Here is an 18,828-nt window from a genome sequence, read left to right on the forward strand (position 1 = left end):
GGATTTCACTGAAGTATAAAGCACTTGTTTACATCTGATTTATACAAAGGGATTTTGCACTCATCCTACTGATTTGTTTGATAGTCATGTAGCACTCCTGAGATTATGGTTTTCTTTTCTTTAGCATGAGTAAATTAGGAGGATTTAGTCTAAAATTTCCTAATGGGGAACTTGATAGGATTCTAAAAGGTGAAACCAGACACTCAAGGTCGCCATTGCTCGCAACTTTCTTTATATAGAAAATTTGATGCAGTGAACACTCTTCTAGAGCTGAAATAGGTATATATTGTTGAGCAGAAGGTTTCGAACCATTTCTCCAGGTAACCCTTACTGTTTATTTGCTGAATTTATTGTGGGATGTCCTGAAAAGAGAGTAGGACACTGTGCAAGGATTATGGCAGCATTTTAATGGATCAGTGGTCATATATGTATATATTTTATACTATAGTATGGCACAATTTTGGTAACTCATGGAATTATGCAAAATATAAAATCTGAGGTAGATGTATACTATGATCTCTGGGTGTCTCTAAAAGTATGTTACAGATCTGTAAAATATAAATCCAAAATGTGATAGTGTGCCAGAGGCCTAACTGGTCTTGTTCTGTGGTAAAGCAAGCTCACACCTTTTATAGTCTCCCTGGACACTTTTTACACTGTCATTCCTAAAAATCCAGCCCAGTAACTGGAACTCTGAAATAACCCTCAGCAGACAATAGTTATTTGCTGAGAAACATTCATTCTGGAGTTTTCTCATTTCACCCACCTTTGTAGTCTGGATGAGATGTACACTCCCTCCATTACCTGACCAGCCATCGCCTTACACACCACAACTTTAATTTGTAAGACATGGGAGTCCTACTACAATTTATAGCTGACTTCTGGACACTCTGTTTAGAAGAAGCGAGGTCATCCTCCTCTTTTTCACTTCATATTGCAGTATTTGTGAAAACTCCTTGAAGTAACTAGTGTTGAAAGATTTGATAACCTTCTCAGTATCTCGTAAATAATCTTTTTCAACATCTTCAGACCCCCTGCTAATTAGTCCCATGCATTTTTGCCTAATGAATGGCAGAAAGGTTCAGTGTTCTCCTACAGGCAGTAGAATCAATCTGAGGCAGAGGTCAGTCTCCAGTCTTCCATTTTCTGTAGTATGAACAAGCCTTTGGCGTATGAGGTCATAAGGAGCTGAAATGCTGGACTGGCCCTCGCCCACACTATTCAGGGCATATGGAGTAAACTGCTTCTGGCTCTATGTTTATAATGTAACAGAGGAATTTCATTATGATGCAAGACAGGATTCCCAACTCAGTGTCAGTGGGCATTCAATTCTTAAAGGGATCCTATCATACAAAGCCTTTTTTTTGTGAGTAACACGTCGGAATAGCCTTAAGAAAGGCTATTCTTCCCCTACCTTTCGTTGTCTTCTCCGTGCCGACGGTATGTAAATGAGTTCTCTCGCAGCATCGGGGACGGACCTCAGCGCTCAAACAGCACTGGGGGCGTCCCCAATGCTGCGAGAGAACTCTCTCCAGCGCCGCCTCCATCTTCAACACTGTGCAAGCGACCATTTTCTCGTGCCCTGTGGGCATGCACAGTCTGCTCTGCCCGAGGGCTAGAAGTTACAATCCACCCCCGGAAGAAGAGGATGAAGAGGACACTGCTGACGAAGATGGAGGTGGCACTGGAGAGAGTTCTCTCACAGCATTGGGGATGCCTCCAGTGCTGTTTGAGCGCTGGGGCCCGCCCCCAGTGCTGCGAGAGATCTGATTTGTATACTGACAAGAACTGGGATTCCTACGGAACAGCAGCGCGGAGAAGACAACGAAAGGTTGGACAACAATAGCCTTTCTAAAAGCTTTTCCGACGTGTTACTCACAAAAAAAAAAGGCTTTGTATGATAGGATCCCTTTAAAGAGAACCTTTCACCACCCCTTTACATCAAATAACTGCTGCTCCACTGATCCTGGAACAGATGAAATTGTTTATGTAATCTCCCACCTCCGCTCCCCGTTCCAGAGCAATCAGTGCGGTTAGTTTTGGTGCCTGGTATGCTATGTAACCCCCACATTTATCTATTTATTTATAGTACCAGGCCTTACACTTCAAACTAAGTGATTTCATATACAGAGTGGTACCTACATTAGCCATATAGTGCTTCCTAGAGATGAGCGAGTAGTATTCGATTGAATACCTCCCCGCCATAGGTATTTTTGTAAGTGGCCGAACACCAAGGGGTTAAGTACATTGAATGGTCGATGTGTTTAACCCTTTGGTGTTCGGCCGCTTACACGACTACCTATGGCGGGGAGGTATTTGATCGAATACTACTCGCTCATCTCTAGTGCTTTGTCTTGGATCTGCACGTAAAAGGAGACAGGCTGGTGATGGCTCATACAGCTTTAGTTGTGCAATTAAAATATCCCTTATCATAAAAATAGCTGGTCCTCTGTATAAGAAATGCTACCTCCTATGCCACTGCTGTTACCTATTTTGTCACCCCCTTTACCTCTTGCAAGCAGGGCCCTCACTCCTATTGTGTGAATTGACTTATTACTCTGTAATGCCTCATATTGTCTGTACATTTATACCCATGATTTGTCAAGTGCTGCAGAATATGTTGGTGCTGTATAAATGTACAATATTGTTGTTGACATACACAAAATACTATGACTCTCATTTGACTATGAACAACAGAAATAGCCATCATTTGCAGTGTGAGCGATTGTATAGTAAAATGAATGTTTAACCCTTTTATGCTCTTCATACTCCCATATCATAAAGTGTGGGCATAGGACACGGCCCATACAGGCAGTTGTTGCGTAGGTAGACAGGATAGGCCTTTTAAGCTGCAGCTTTAGATGTGATACTGGGGATGGGAATACCACTTTAAGAATAATTCTGTTTGTTCTTGTATGTTAAATCAGAGGTGTTTTCAGACCAACATTTTTTCCAGACATATATGTAGGTGTTTCTACTCTAGTTTGGCAGTGAGTAGCTATGAGACTATTTCATTTTCTGCCCACTGATCATATATCAGCTTTACCTTTTTGATTTTTTAGAAACCGCATTCTATTACATTTTTAACAGTTGTGTTATATGATATACTGGCAAGGATGATTGTAAGAACTGTCTGTGCTGTTATTTTACTAGGGATATGCCATTACACAGGTTTCCTATCTGGATAAGTTATACCTTATACACAGGATAGAAGATAGCTTGCATATTTTCATAGGGTTTGGCTGCTCAGGTCTCACTATTCAGAGCATTCTGAATGGAGCCGTGGCTGTGCTCTATTAATTTCAATGGGAGTGCAGCACTTGGCTATCTCTGATGATCCCTCTGAAATGGAGCGGTACCCTTCGGCTGGATCTACACAGGTTGTATTTGCAGCGAATTATCTGCTATGGATGTGTCAGAGGCTAAACCGCTGCAATGTGCAATAGCACAATCTCTTTGAGATTTAAGCAAATATCCACATGCTGTTATGAAAAGCCTAGGACGCTATCTGACATGTAGCACAAGCTGCAGCGTGTCTGTTTATGCTGTGAGTTTTCACACCAGTTACCATTCTCTGCAGTGTTGCGGCATTATTCTGGAAAGTCCGCTGATAGTTTCTCGAAACTGAAAATTTGTAGTAGAAATGTCCATTTAGGCCCAGTGCTAAAGTTCTTTTGTATGGTGAATTTTAAAGGACGAGTACATGGGGCCACACATAAGTATTCTTGTTGTTTCTGTAGTCCGATGTCCATGATCTCCTGATAATGTAAACTGCACTGTAATTCACCCCCCTCCTCCTCAATATAGATAATTTGCAGACCACAACTGAACATGAGGTTGAGTACATAAACTTCATCTATAGAAATAGCAGATTTCAATAAGTGTACTGTATATGTTTGAAAGAGCAATAACTAATAAAAGAACAGCCCCCTCCCCTTTACTGTATTCTCCAAAATAATAGTGGGTACATTTGTTGTGTCTTAATGTGTGTGTGATTTACTTGCAGTACATTTAGCTAAACCTGTAGAAGCTCTTTTAAAGTTCTGGAAGTTTCCTTGTACTTTGGTGACGCGGTTCTGTGGATGGGTTATTTCAGGAGAACATGCTTGTCTGTTTTGCTGTCTTGGAAGATGTCCAGCTGGTTCTGCACTCAGAATGCTTATATAGATTATTTAGATAAAGATCATTTATTTGATCCTGCAGAGGAGGATTTAAAATTGTACAACTTGTTGCCCTAAAGTCTGCACGAAAGCTTGAACTGAGGAGAGGGGAAAGTGAACAGTGCACTGTGAGTCTGCAAATGGCTGTAGCTTAGATTGCTCTGGTTTTGCATAACATTTGCTTGCTGGCATTTTACAGTCTTTACTTGATTGGCAGTAAACTGAAATGTGGTCCTAAGAGCCAGAACTCTTCCAGATAAATGTCAGGAGAAAGGGGTTTTGTAAACTGGCGCCTTTATTCTACCCCATTAGGAAGAATTGCATAGTGAATGTTTGTAGTAAAAGTAAAAAGCTAATCATGTTGCTTGCATTTTTGATTGTATACCTATTTCGTTATAGCTTGTATTTCACAGTGATAGGGGAATATAAGCCCCACTGCACAGAGTGGCAAAGGCAGGAAATGGTAGGGGTCTAAGTAGCAAGAACAGTGCGCCATGTAACTGAAGGCTCGCCCCCAGTGCACCAGGTGCCTCATTTGCATCAGACTCCAAAGTTGTTTTTCTCCTCCAAATTTACAAAAATAAAACATACATCATATCACTATAGCACGGTGGATGCAGTTGAATATGCCTGCCCAGGTGTTAGACTCCCTTTAAAGTGTACCTCCAAGGATAAAATAACGTTTCATAAATGAATATTACATGTGAATGTACATTTGTAATATAGCTTGTTAAAAAAATGTTTCCTTCTCATTTTTTATCAGGAGGTCTTTTTATATAGTCGTCTATGAGAAGGGGAAAGGACTAGTCGTCTGGATAAGACATAGAAATAACTGCAGCTGATAAACCCTGGTGCACTTACAGCAAGAAATCTTGTGACACTGCTGTCTTTCATGATAATACTCTGACTGTACAAAATGAGGCAATAAAGAATTCACTAGCTGGCATCGGCCTCCTCTTCCTTCATCGCCTTTCTATAGACTTCTGTGTTTGAGGAGAGTACAGACACACGGGGCCAGATTAAATGATGGGCACATAGGATGCATGCGATGTAGCCTACACCACTGAGCTGGAAGTAGGGGGCCTCCATCAGTTGTAGCATCCTGGCAGCTAACAGTCATATTTTGGGTGGAACCCCTAGAACTGTGAACCTGATGCCTTTTTAAAGCTGAGAATCTGAACTTTAAATCTGCACCACTAACTTGTTTGTAGGTGCTATAGACTAAGAGGTGGGAGCAGTTAGACGCAGTTGGGAGTGGGAACTGTATCTGCTATAGCACATAGATGGCTTGGTGCAGTGGGAGCAGAAATTCTCTGCATTTGTAAAAGATAAAAAAAATCCCAGACCCTGGAAAGGGGCATCTCTCCTAACCCTGGATGGAGAAGAGGGCTGACAGACTGCACAGAAAAAGTCTACTTTCTATGGGGGAGATTTATTAAACTGTGTATAAGCAAAACAGTCTTGGTAGCATGTAACAGCCAAATACAATGCAGCTTTCAGGAGTAGAATACAAAATGGAAACTCTGCTGTGATTGGTTGCTATTGGCAACTATAACCGGTTTGCATTAGGCCATTTTGATGAATCTGTGCTTGTAACATTAAAAACCTAAAACCATGTAGTTTTCAAAACTGCAGTGAGGCCTTTTGTGAACATTTTAATTTTCTTATTGTTTTACTTGTGGCATTGTTCACCACTACTGTCGAGTTACATTTCGTAAATTGTTATGCCCTGTTTTGTCCCTATTTCTATATCATGTAAGTTGTGCTTCTCTCCTGCAGAGCATGCTGAACAGGCAGATTTGTGGCTACTGAATAGTTGCACAGTGAAGAGTCCAGCTGAGGATCACTTCAGAAACTCCATAAAGTGAGTTCTTAAACCCATGTATCTTTTTAATGTTAACATGAATATTTATCTTAATAAAGAGGTTTCGCAGGATCTGAACATTTGTGATACTGGTGAACTATCCACATGTGAGATGTTCAGGGTTTGGCACCAAACCCAGAACCGATTAGCTGATGCAGCAGCCAGAATCCGTATAGTAAGTATATGGCTGAAATGAGCCCTTCTCCTCTTTGAGTAAATGGGAGCGGGTTTGTAGTTCCAGGCGCCACTTCCACTCTGTACAGACAGAATACTCTGTACAGTGTACAGAGCTCCGTGCATTTTGTCAGTGAGTTCTGGAACTGCAGCCTACTTATTATATGGCTTCTAGTAACTGTATAAGATGATTGATTTGGGTGTAAATGTTCTGAGCCTGGTCAGCCCCGTTTGTAATTTACTTTTTTTTTTTTTTTTGAAGAATTCTTTTGTCATTGATTTATCTTTTACAGCTGTCAATTTTTTAAATTCCAAATTTGGCTTCATTGATGACATGGAGATGAGTGAATGCAAACTCTGTACAGTGATATGGAATATGTTGGTGCTTCATAGAATATGCAATGAATGTCTGATTAATGTGGATTTCACCTCTGGGACTCTAACTCTATTTCCTCAATGATGGCTCGTAGGTTCAGTTTTGGTGCCCTGGCTTCAGGGAATGGAGTGGGGCCTAGAAGTGAATAGACAGACACACATGCACAGACAACTGAACCATTTTCTACAGCTACTGCATGTGCTCATAGCCGTTCGTTGAATTTATATAGAAGCAAATGGAGAGAACAGCATGAACACAGCCACTTCTCCATTTGATGTAGCTACAGTGTCTGTGAATAACAGTGAACCCTCATTCTAAAGATGGGTGAGAATGCTAAAATTTGATCTGCATACATTAGACATATTTAAAGGGGTACTCCCACGTCGCATACTCACCCATCTTCGTTCCTCTAAAATCTTCTGTCTTCCAGCTTTGTTTCGTCATTGGTGGGCGGGGTCACATATGCAAAGCCAAGCGGCGAGATGCCGCCGGCCCTGCGTGCGCGCTCATACACCAGTCTACCCTTCACAATTCAAATACAGACCCGACACCCTGCGGGTCTGTATTCGCATTGTGAAGGTTAGACTGGTGTATGAGCTTGCACGCAGGGCCGGCGGCATCTTGCCGCTTGGCTTTGCATATGTGACCCCGGAGCGGAGCGGAACAGCATCGCTTCTGCCGCTGCTGTCTTCATGCAGGGCAAAAACATAGCGATGTGCCTGTGCCGGCATCTAACAGTCCCCAGCATCCGCCTATTACAGCAGATGCCGGGGAGTTAGACGCCGGCACAGGTGAAGCCAGCAACATCACTATGCTTCTGCCCTGCATGAAGCCAGCAGCGGCAGAAGCGATGCTGTTGTTCCGCTGCTACGCCCCCCCCCCCCCACCTGTGCCGGTGTCTAACTCTGCATTGCCGGCCCCTTCCCCCAAAGGGTAAACTACCCCCCCCCCCCCTCCAGGCTCGCTCCCGTGCACTTAGCCCCTCCTCCCTCCCCCTGAGAGCAGCAGACACATCACTTGACTCAGGAGCAGCTAGGTCAGGGCTGTGGCCACAAAAAAATGAATAAAGTAAGATAGTGGCCAAACAAAGCAGTTTTGCTGAAGCAATGTATTTAGGAAAAGTCTTACATCCACATTAACAAGCATTATAGATAGGATCCTTGTGACGGGACAACCCCTTTAAGGCATGTCTTTTACATGTTTAATCTGTTTAGAGAGTCTAATACCTCCCCAAGTATATTTAATTGCCAACCCTGTATTAGAGCACTTAACAGTGATCAACAACATACCTTTGTTATGTATGCTTCTTTTTTTAGATTTTGAGATAAACAACTCCCAATTGGTGCAGTGGGAGGGCCGTTAGCTCCTGGAGCACTGCTTTTGATTCTCAGACACTTACAATCTCCTGCTCCCCACTACCACCCCCTGCAATGGGAGTTGATCTTCCCATTATTATATCAGGGCCCAGGTAATAATCAGGGCCCTCATCCTTCTATCTTCCCTGTAGCTGATCCAACTCTCACAGATTCCCCTCTATACGGGCTGCAGGTCCATTGAGTGGTGTTGGTCATGTAAATGAGACTCTGAGCATCAGTATGGAGGCAGAGCAACTTTAGTTACGCTAAAAGGTAATAAATGGCTCCAGTTAAGAGGACCTTTCATGTCCGCAGGCACATGTGGTTTTACAGACTGCTAGAAAGCCGAAAGTGCACAGTTCTATAGACTAGTACTGGGGGGTGGGGGGCGTTCCTCACAGCTTAGTGTCATGGCTGGGCAGTAAGGAACGTGCCCTCAGAACAGGGCTATGGACGAATACTGTCAGGGGGTTGTTGCTCACAGCCCAGCTAGACTGTCAGGAACGCCCTTCTGACAGTGGACAGAGATTGGCAACGGCACTGATATCTCCAACCCCAGGGCACATAACTGGAAAACTGATAGTGCACTGAATTCAGTGCACTGTCAGCTTTCTAGCGGTATATAAAACCACATGTACCTGAGAACATGAAAGGTCTTCTTTAACCCAGGTTATATTTAGTAAGAAAGCCTAACCAATGCATACAATGCACTAGAAAGCTCTATGTTGACTAGCATATCATGCTGAGTAGGAGGTCGTCCACTGCAGTGCTCACATGTCCCTGTTTTGAGATGTGATTCCTGCAACAAAAATTGAGGCCAGCAAGGCAAAGGGCAAAATAAAATTGTGAATGTTTTTGATATCTTTGTATAAACTTGTACAATAAATTCTGTGGTGTTTTAGTGAATGGTGTAAAAGAATTTCACAGGAAGCTGATGGCAAATAATTAGGACTTACTGCCAAAAAGGTCCCACCTATTCTGCCATTTATTCAGTCTTCTGTACACTTACTAAATTTGCAGTTTTGGCAGATATGAAAGGCAGGCTGGTTACCTATATGTGCCCTTACGTAAGATAGATGGAAGACGTTTGCAGCTCACATCTGACAGTATTAACACTTTTGTATTTTGCTTTTGGATCTTGTTGGCATATGCCAAATATCTGAGTAGTTATTATAGGTATCAGAACTCTCTAATACAACCCAATAATGGGTTATGACTTGTCTCTAGTTTCATTGGCCGCCCTTTAAAATGTTTCTTAAAATGAGGTGTCTAATGACTAGGAATCCACACATGGTTAGTGATCCCCAGTTCTGTGGCTCGCCTTAGAGCCCTCATTTCTGTTCACCTGCACGGACAAATGACGTTATTGCAGCCATATCCAAACCACCAAACTGTTCCAATTTAGATACTGTATTAGCATTTCTGCTGTAAAATATGTTTCTTGCTTCTCCACCATAAATACATCTATCTCTATTATTTCTTTATCTGAATAAAGCCCCTGATTGTAACTCAAAGCTGAATGCGGCAAGTTATGAAAGGCTGGACACCCCTGGCCTTCATAATAATGCATCACACTTATTCTAATGGGAATGCTGCCAGTGTGTTTCTTTAACATTCCCACTTGCTCCAGTTGAAGCACATGGTTACTTGTGTTGGTTGGAATAATCTAGATTATCAGTATCTCAATGGCCTTGGATTTGATCAGTGAACAATTCTTTCAAAGCAATGACATTTAAACTTGATGGAGAAGGAAAAGTATTTTCTTGCATTAAAAATCTATGTGGAGTGGCTACATATGATATCTTTACCAAAGCAAGTCTTAAAAAGGTCTCTTATTGATATAACTTTGTATCCCAGTAACCCCAGTAGCTTTCAGCTTGAATATTAGAAAATGGAAAGTTATTAAAGCTCTTAAGATATGAGCTATTGTGTTGTTTATAAGTGCTTACATGAAGTGCCAGCCTTGTGCACTTGCCGACTTTGTGGAAATTGTGTCCAGCTGTTGAGGCTTTAAGAGAGTGGGAGCAAGTAGTGCAGTGTACATTAGTATTGATATAATAGCTGAGGACTCGCTGTTCCAGACTGCATCTTTTATCTCTCTCACAATAGAAAGAACGTCCACAAGAACCTACTGAATAACATACAGCAGACTCTTTGCCAAAATGCATCTTCAGGGAGAGCCACAGGTTTTTATTTCGTGCCCTTCTTGTCATCATTTGTTCCATTCCTTTTATATCTTTCCTGTCGTTTGGTGGTAGCAAAGTCTAAATGGATGTGTTCTGTTAAAGCAGACTTAATATTGCTGTTTTGAAAAAAAAACTGAACAACTTTGTGAACTTGTTACTATAGGTGAAATGAACTGTGAATCCCGCTTCCATCCCTAAATCTCTTCTAAAGTTGTATTGACTGTGCATGGATGATTTGGGATGTTAAATGTCAGCTGTAGCTGTTGAAATGTACAGTGGGTACTCTCTTCCATCACATTAGCAAGCATGGTAATGCTGTACAATTTCGAGAAATACGACCCTGGGAAACAAGACAAGTAGAAGGGACATGGGTTACTCCAGAGAGATGTGTAGAGTGACCACTTGGTCTATTCCTTAGGGGTTAGGTGAAGGGAAATTTATCAGATCTGAATTGTAACTTTCATGGGTCCAGGGAAGTAGGAACTTTAGGCGATTTTCCTTTTGGCAAGAGGCCCTGCAGGTTCTGATTGGGGCTCCACCACCTCCAGATGTACTGCTGGGTTACAATCTTGGTTACCATTAGCCGACTTACAAACCAATTGATGGGCCATGTAGCCAAACTTTTGGGTGAAGCTTTGTTTTAAGCAGATTAATATAGCCCAGTGGAGGTAAGGGCAGTGCTGCATTTTTAGGCTAGTTACTTATGACCATGCTGCCACCAGCCTGACGTGATTTAAAACCATAGGTTGCACATGGGGGACACAAGGATGTCCCTGTGTGTGCCGCCTGTGCACAGGCTGTGCTTCCATGGCTCCTTTCATTAAACGAATAGGAACCACGGAAGCACGGGCCACAAAATACGACAGGAATAGTACCTGTCCTATCTGATGTAGCCCGGCCTGGCGACCTGCACACAAGACCATAAAATCACAGTCGTGTGTATATGCCAGATTGTGTTCAATAAAGTTACTGAGCTGTCAAATTTACAAATATACCCACGTCGCTTGTTTTTCCAGCCCATTTTAGTGGAGCAGAAACAGAGGAGTGTTTTCTATAAACACCCATCAGTTTAACCCCTTAAGGACCAGGCCATTTTTTGGTTTCGCATTTTCGTTTTTCCCTCCTCACATTTCAAGAGCCATAACTTTTTCATTTTTCAGTTCACAGAGTCACATGATGGCTTATTGTTTGCGGGACAAATTGTACTTTGTAATGGCACCATTCAATATGCTGTGCAATGTACTGGGAAGCTGGAAAAAAATTCAGAATGAGGTGCAATTGGAGAAAAAATGCATTTGCGCCATTTTCTTATGGGTTTAATTTTTACAGCGTTCACTGTTTGGTACAAATGACATGTTACCTGTGTTCTACGTGTCAGTACGAACGCGGTGATACCAAATTTTTATAGTATTTGAAATGTTTTGATACTTTTAAAAAAATGATAAACTTTGCAAAATAGAAAAAAAAATTTGTGTCATCATGTTCTAACACCTGTAACTTTTTCATATTTCCATGTATGGAGCTGGTTGTGGTGTCTTTTTATGCGGGACAAGATGACGTTTCTATTGATACCATTTGGGGAAAGATCTGATGGTTTGATCACTTTTTATTCAATTTTTTATAAGAGGCAAAGTGTTGAAATATACGCTTTTTGGCTGTTTTTATTTTTTTTTGCCGCTACGTTGTTCGCAGTACGGGATAAATGTTTTAATATTCTAATAGTTCGGGCATTTTGGAGCGCGGGGATACCTAATATGTTTATGTTTAATGTTCTTTAATTACTTTTATAGCTAATGTAGGGAAAGGGGGGTGATTTGAACTTTTATATTTTTTTTATTTTTTTAATACTTTTAAAACTTTTTTTTTTCTTCTGTTACATTTATGATCAGACCCCTTAGGTACCTTGAAACCTAGGGGGTCTGATCGCCCATACTATTCACTGCAATACTACAGTATTGCAGTGAATAGCAAAATCGCAGCACTTCTATTAGACGATGCCTCTGGCATCGTCTAATAGATCTTGTGCAGAGACAAGCCTGGAAGCCTTCAATAGGCTTCCGGCTGTCATAGCAACCGATCACCGCCCTCATGTGACGTTCAGGAGGGCGGCGATCGGGGAAACATGGCGGCGCCCATGCCGCCTGCGCTGTTTACACGCTGCGGTCGCGTTTGACCGCAGTGTGTAAAGGGTTAACAGCAGCGATCGGCTCGGGCACCGACCGCTGCTGTTATTGGCAGGTCCTGGCTGTATGATACAGCTGGCATCTGCCGTGTATGGAGCGAGCTCAGCGTGTGAGCTCGCTCCATTCATCCCCATGCGACCCATGACGTACAGTTACGTCAAGGGTCGCTAAGGGGTGAAAGTGACCTGTACCTTTTGAGATAGCTTATATATAGTTTTACATTCTTTCTTTTAAAGAGGTTTTCCCACAAAGCAAGTTATCCATAGAATATGGGTTAACTTTCAGGTCAGTGTGGGTCTGACCGCTCTGACAGCCCACTAATCTTAACGCTCTGCTCTCAACAGAGCGATGATCGGGCAGCACATGCACCTCTCCATTCACTTCAGAGAGATTTGATGGTACTCCAGTTGTAATAAATGGAGCTCTTCATTTAAATCAAGAGAAAAAATTCCCTCTTTCTTCTGATCAGTGGGGGTCTGAGTGGTTGGAACCCCCAAGATCTGTAAGTTTTCCCCATCCTATAGATAGGAAATAACTTGCTTTGTAGGGAAAGTCCTTAAACTGAACTCCCAGGAAATGTAGCTGTTTTTGTTGCAAATTTTGCTGCGTTTTTTTTGAGCCAAATCCAAGAATGGCTACAAAAAGAATGAGAAATGTATAGGAAGTACTTATTTTTCTACCGTCTGCCGAATTTTTTCCTGGCTTTGAAATAAATGCAGCAACAAAAGCTGTTTTTCCGCAATGTGGCGCCTCAGCCTTAAGGTTTGCAGACAGAGAATAGGAATAAACAATCAACAGCAAAACAAAAAGATTAAAGGCTATATAAGAATATGTTTACATGGATTTTTTTTTTTTGCATTGATTTTCAATGGGTTTTTCAAGGTGGAATCCTCCAGAAGATAGTGCATGTACCATTTATTTATTATTTTATATTAATTAATTATCAACTTCTACCATTTATTTATTATTTTATATTAATTAATTATCAACTTCTGGCTCTCTTCCACAGAAAGATCGGCTACATATCCTAACAAAGGGGTTAGTGGGGTTCTGGTTGTCCGGGTTAAAAAAACAAAACAAAAAAACCCCCACAAAACATTTTAACATTAATCTAAACCCCCCACCTACTTTATAAATTCACTTTTAATAGCAAAACTTGATATTTATCCTTATCTTATTAGCAAAACTTGAGACTCTCAGCCTTGGCACTTCCGAAAAGAAGGGAATTGGGGGATATATTATGTGACCCTCTCGCATACTATATCCCCTCTTCTTCCGTCCCTAGATCTCACTTCCTGTCCCTTGCCTACACCCTTCACCGTCATGCTTAACTTCCTTCTCAGGAATGTGCAATAGACTTGCCGAGCGATTACGCGATATTGCACATGCGTGAGCTCCCTGGCAACGTCAAAAAGATGCCTGCTAGTGTTGAAGTGGGTGGGCTAGCTCGGGAAAAATGGAGGGGGGCTGTTTTGATAGGGAGGGGGGACAGTGAGTGTGAGAGGGAGGTGTAGTGAATGAGATCTTGGATTCTAATGATGGCGGCTGAGGGTGTAGTGGGTGGGCTAGCTAAGGAAACTGGGAGCGGGGAGTGTGTGAGAAAGGGAGGGGGACAGTCAGTGAGTGACGGAGCAGAAGTGAGGCATCCTGGAACTTGTAGGAAACACGGAAGAGGAAGTTCTGGATGTAAACAAATGCAGAGGATGGTGTGCACTCACTGAGAACCCCAGTAAGCACCAAAAAACTGCTGAAGGTATTTGGTAGCATTTATTAACCAGTTGACAGCACGGACAGACTTTTTTTTTTTTTGAAAAATGACTTTTTTGACCGAAAAAAACCACTTTAAATCTAGGACATCCCTCCAATATCTCTGCAAACATAGACAGTTCTTCATCAAATGAATGAGATGTGCCTCAGGTGTCTGATACATGGGAAACAGAATAGCGGCAGGAGCGGAATAGCAGCATCGCTCCTGCCGCTGCTGGCTTCATGCAGGGCAGGAACGTAGCAATGTCGCAGGCACCTGTGCCGGCGTCTAACACTCCCCTGTCTGTATTGCATTGTGAAGGCTGTACGTCCGATGCCTAACTGCATCGGGAGCGCACACGCAGGGCCAGCGGCATAGAAACGACGACTTCTCGCCGCTGGCTTTGCATATGTAACCCCGCCCACCAATGACGCAACAAAGCCGGAAGAAAGAAGAATTTACAGTAGCGAAGACCTAGATTAATGAAAAGTTAATGTAGGATTTTCCCCTTTTTATATGCCTCGGCACTGAATTTTGGTTTTGATCACGTATCAAGCAATCCTGACTATAGTGTACAGTTAGTGATATAACCTTTAGCCAAAGTCAGTGTGAGACAGGCATGGATGCAAAATAATCGATTTATTGAGCTAACTTTCCATTTTGGAGTTCTTCTGTAGTTATTCCCCTTTATTGCTATATATATATGTCACTACTTACCTTACTAAAATATTTAACCTCTCTCTCTCTTCTGGAATCTTCCCATCCTCCTTCAAGCATATTATAACCCCGCTATTGAAAAAACCCTCCCTGGACCCGTCCTGAGCTGCTAACTATAGACCCATCTCTAACCTCCCCTTCATCTCTAAACTCTTGGAACGCCTGGTCTATTCTCGTTTAATCCGCTATCTCTCTGCTAACTCTCTGCTTGACCCCTTACAATCTGGTTTCCGCGCTCTGCACTCTACTGAAACACCTCTCACAAAAGTCTCCAATGATCTCCTAATGGCTAAATCCAATGGTGACTTCTCTCTTCTTATTCTTCTGGACCTCTCTGCAGCTTTTGACACTGTTGACCATCAACTTCTCCTCACTATGCTCAGTTGGCCTCAAGGACACTGCGCTCTCCTGGTTCTCCTCTTATCTCTCAGACCGCACCTTCAGTGTATCATTTGCAGGCTCTGTTTCCTCCCCTCTTTCCCTTGCTGTTGGAGTTCCTCAGGGCTCGGTCCTAGGCCGCCTCCTCTTTTCTCTCTACACAGCCCCCATTGGACAAACCATTGCCAGATTTGGCTTCAGGTACCATCTTTATGCTGATGACACCCAATGCTCTACCCCAGACAATCAGATTAACTCCCAATTTCTACAGTTTCAAACGCAAACTAAAGACGCATCTTTTCAGACAAGCCTATCACAATGTCTAACGTAAACCCTTAACCCTCCTCTGTCCCCGCTCCAACATTTCCCCACATGATATGATGTCATCTCATGCTAACTTTACAGGTCCAAGCTCCATCCACATGTTAAAGGACACAACTGTTGACGGCTCGTAAAGTTTTAGGTTTGTGTAATGACAGTCACCTCTATTACAAAAGCGTCTGACCTCTGCATAAGCAATGCCGCCCCTGCTACCTCTTGTCACCCCCTCTACCTCATAGATTGTAAGCTCTTGCGAGCTGTCTGTATTTGAACCCTACAAATTGTACAGCGCCGCGGAATATGTTGGCGCTATATAAATAAAATTTATTATATATATATATATATATATATATATATATATATATATATATATATATACACACCTTACCGTTTTAGCTGTTTTAGCTTGATGAGCTATGATGTGTATTCCAGTGTCATGCCCTGCCTCGGTTGTCCTTGTACTTGATATTAGCATTTCTGAAGTTTTTTTTTTTTTTTTTTTTTTTTTTCCTTCCAAAGAGCTATCATTGTGTATTTGCACAGGGCCAGGGTGTTGGTTAGGTGACATTGAGAATACCCAAGTTTTTTTGTTTTTTTTTTCCCGCCATTTCTGGCTGTCTACACCTAGATGCATTGAAGGGGTTAAGCAGAGTAGAGCAGCTGGCGGATAGTACTGGATATTTATTTGCTGGCATGTGGCCAAACCTTTCTGGTTGAGCCAGGGTTAGGGCCTAGGAAAACGTGTATGAACTTGCTTTAGCAGGATTATTACAGGGAGACAGACATGAATTTAAACTTAAATTTATGAATGTTTAGCATAGGTTTAAGAAGGAAAGCAAACTTTTAGATTGCATGATACAGTATATTTTATGTGCATAGTTTTATTTTGCAATAAGCGGCAAATAAAAGTAACTTCTTATAAAAAGAAAATGCACCAAATTTGTTAAGGCCTGGTTCACATCTACATTCGGTATTCCGTTTGGGGAGTCCACGGTGAGTTAAGAAACCACACGGACCCCATAGACAATAATGGGGTCCGTTTGCTTTCCGCTCAGTGTCCGCACAAATCATGTGGAGAGAAAAGTACTGCAAGTAGCACTCTTCTCTCCGCATGTCTATGGGGTCCGTGTGGTTTCTTAGCTAACCGCTTTTTAATGTGTTCGGACTCCCCAAATGTAATACCGAACGCAGATGTGAACCAGGGCTTAGAGGTTGGGGTCTGTTAAATGATTTGGAGTGTCCTTAGGTTATCTGAGCTCCCCAATACCAAATCTACGTTTGAAAAGAATTAGATTTGCGTTTATGTTCACTTTATTTTTTGTGCAAGGTATGGTTGCCATAAGATGTCTAAAGGGCTTTTTATGTGTTTCTGGAGTAGCACCATGCCAGGTGCCATCAAAATAGAGGGCAGATCCTCAGCATATTGCATACACAGTGCCTAACATTTACTACCTAACGTTTTTTTTTTTTGTTGTTTTTTTTTCTTTTTCGTTTCTTCTGTGCTGCAGGATTAGAGGTTCATTAGAGGTATTTATTGTGCAAGGGAGAGGGGACCACTATGAAAATAGCACAGTGGGTATGTTCTCTTATCCTAATGATGTCTGTCTTGGCATTGATGCGTGGCTGTATTATATCACATTATACTGGGATGTGGACTCTTTAATTTTAGCTCAGCGGGTGGCCAGGGCAAACTCGTGCCATAGCCAATCCATACCAGCTACATCGATGATGTTCAGGAGGACACTGAGGCTCCCCCTTCATCTCCTACCCCTCAATAATTTTGCTTATACAGCATCCTACAACTATAGGAACCCACAAGCGGGGCCCTAGTCTTGTCATCCAATGTGAATACAGGCACAAGTGTCATTCAAAGGATGCTTCTCCAAGGCAATACTCTGTAGTGATACCACTACCTGTGTGTGTGTGTGTGTGTGTGTGTGTGTGTATATATATATATATATATATATATATATATATATATATATATATATATATATATATATATATATATATATATATATATATATATGATAGAAAGTTAAGTTAGTCCAAACTGGTGTATAAATATTCACTGTTGGATATTCTATAGCAAGCAGTAAAGCTTTGGCTTGTCTAGATTTAGAGGTCCTCTACAGCTCTATCCCTTATGGTAAGAGCTGTGAGGCTGTGGAGGGTTTCTGACAATCCTTAATGGTGAAACGCGTTGAGGAATAGGTTAACTCTTTGACAACCATAGGAGGGCATGGCAGATTGATTTTATGTATTAGGCTAATGTGGGTTATTGTAGTGGACTGACGTGGGGGAGCATATATATGCAATAGAGGCTGACCAGGCAAACCATAGTCAGAACTCCACACCCAATAGCTCATTACTGAATATATCTGCTAATGCCGCTACATATATGTTCAACAAAGTCGCTAGCATATATCCTACGGGTTAATGTGGCTTTCAGTATTGACCTGTATGCTAGGGATTAACAATCTACAGTCCTGAATAGATATAGGTATTTTTTGCTTTTATGTCACTCGGTAGGATTTCACATTGAGTTGGGTGTGTCTGGGATCTCCAGGTATATGCATTCATACACAGGTGGGTGTTAAACACTTTTAGTATTTATGAAATAAAGGTTATGTATTAATTGGACCCAAGGGCAATATAGTGTATCTTGAAAAGAGGGGGCTCCCTTATACCCTGTGATATTTGCTTTTCCAACAAACATATAAAGAGTAGAGATGAGCAAGTATTGTTCGATCGAGTAGGTGTTCGATCGAATACTACGGTATTCGAAATACTCGTACTCGATCGAACACTACTAGCTGTTCGAAGTTTAAGGTTCGATGCAGAACCAGCGTTGATCGGCAGAATACTATACATTCCACCCGGAAGAAGACATGGGGACCCTGCGCCGGGAGAAGACTTCAAGCAGAATCCAGCCCGACCCTCACTCATGGACTTGGTAAGTAGAATTTGATCGAATGTTGCGTACCCCTGAAACGAGCATTTCCCCCCATAGACTATAATGGGGTTCGAAATCCGTTCGAACAGTCGAACAGTGTGCGGCTGTTCGAATCGGATTTCGAACCTCGGACATTTTAGGGGGCGTTCACACTACCGTCTGTGTCTGACAGGTAGTGTCCGCTGCTAGTGTCCGTTCAAAATCTCGCACGTCGGGTTTTTCTGTCCGCTGGAAAAGTTGGACATCTTTACATGCGGACAGTGAAGGAAGGGCACGGAGTGCAAAAGAACGCACCCGATCGCCATTTAAATAAATGACAAGTGTCACGGACACAGCTAGTGTCCGCTCCTAATGTCTGTGCGAGATTTTGAACGGACACTAGGAGCGGACACTACCTGTTGGACACAGACG

General features: G+C 42.2%; 1 protein-coding gene across 1 annotated transcript in view; it reads left to right on the plus strand.

The window, feature by feature from the left end:
• The window catches only part of CDKAL1 (CDKAL1 threonylcarbamoyladenosine tRNA methylthiotransferase), a 538,831-nt gene that overhangs the window by 52,592 nt on the left and 467,411 nt on the right, over positions 1 to 18,828 (plus strand). The window contains exon 5 of the mRNA XM_075270938.1: positions 5,940 to 6,024. Coding sequence (XP_075127039.1) covers positions 5,940 to 6,024 — 85 coding nt within the window. The remainder of the gene's footprint in view (positions 1 to 5,939; positions 6,025 to 18,828) is intronic.

Source organism: Leptodactylus fuscus, chromosome 4, assembly GCF_031893055.1.
Source record: "Leptodactylus fuscus isolate aLepFus1 chromosome 4, aLepFus1.hap2, whole genome shotgun sequence".
NCBI classification, from domain to species: Eukaryota; Metazoa; Chordata; class Amphibia; order Anura; family Leptodactylidae; genus Leptodactylus; species Leptodactylus fuscus.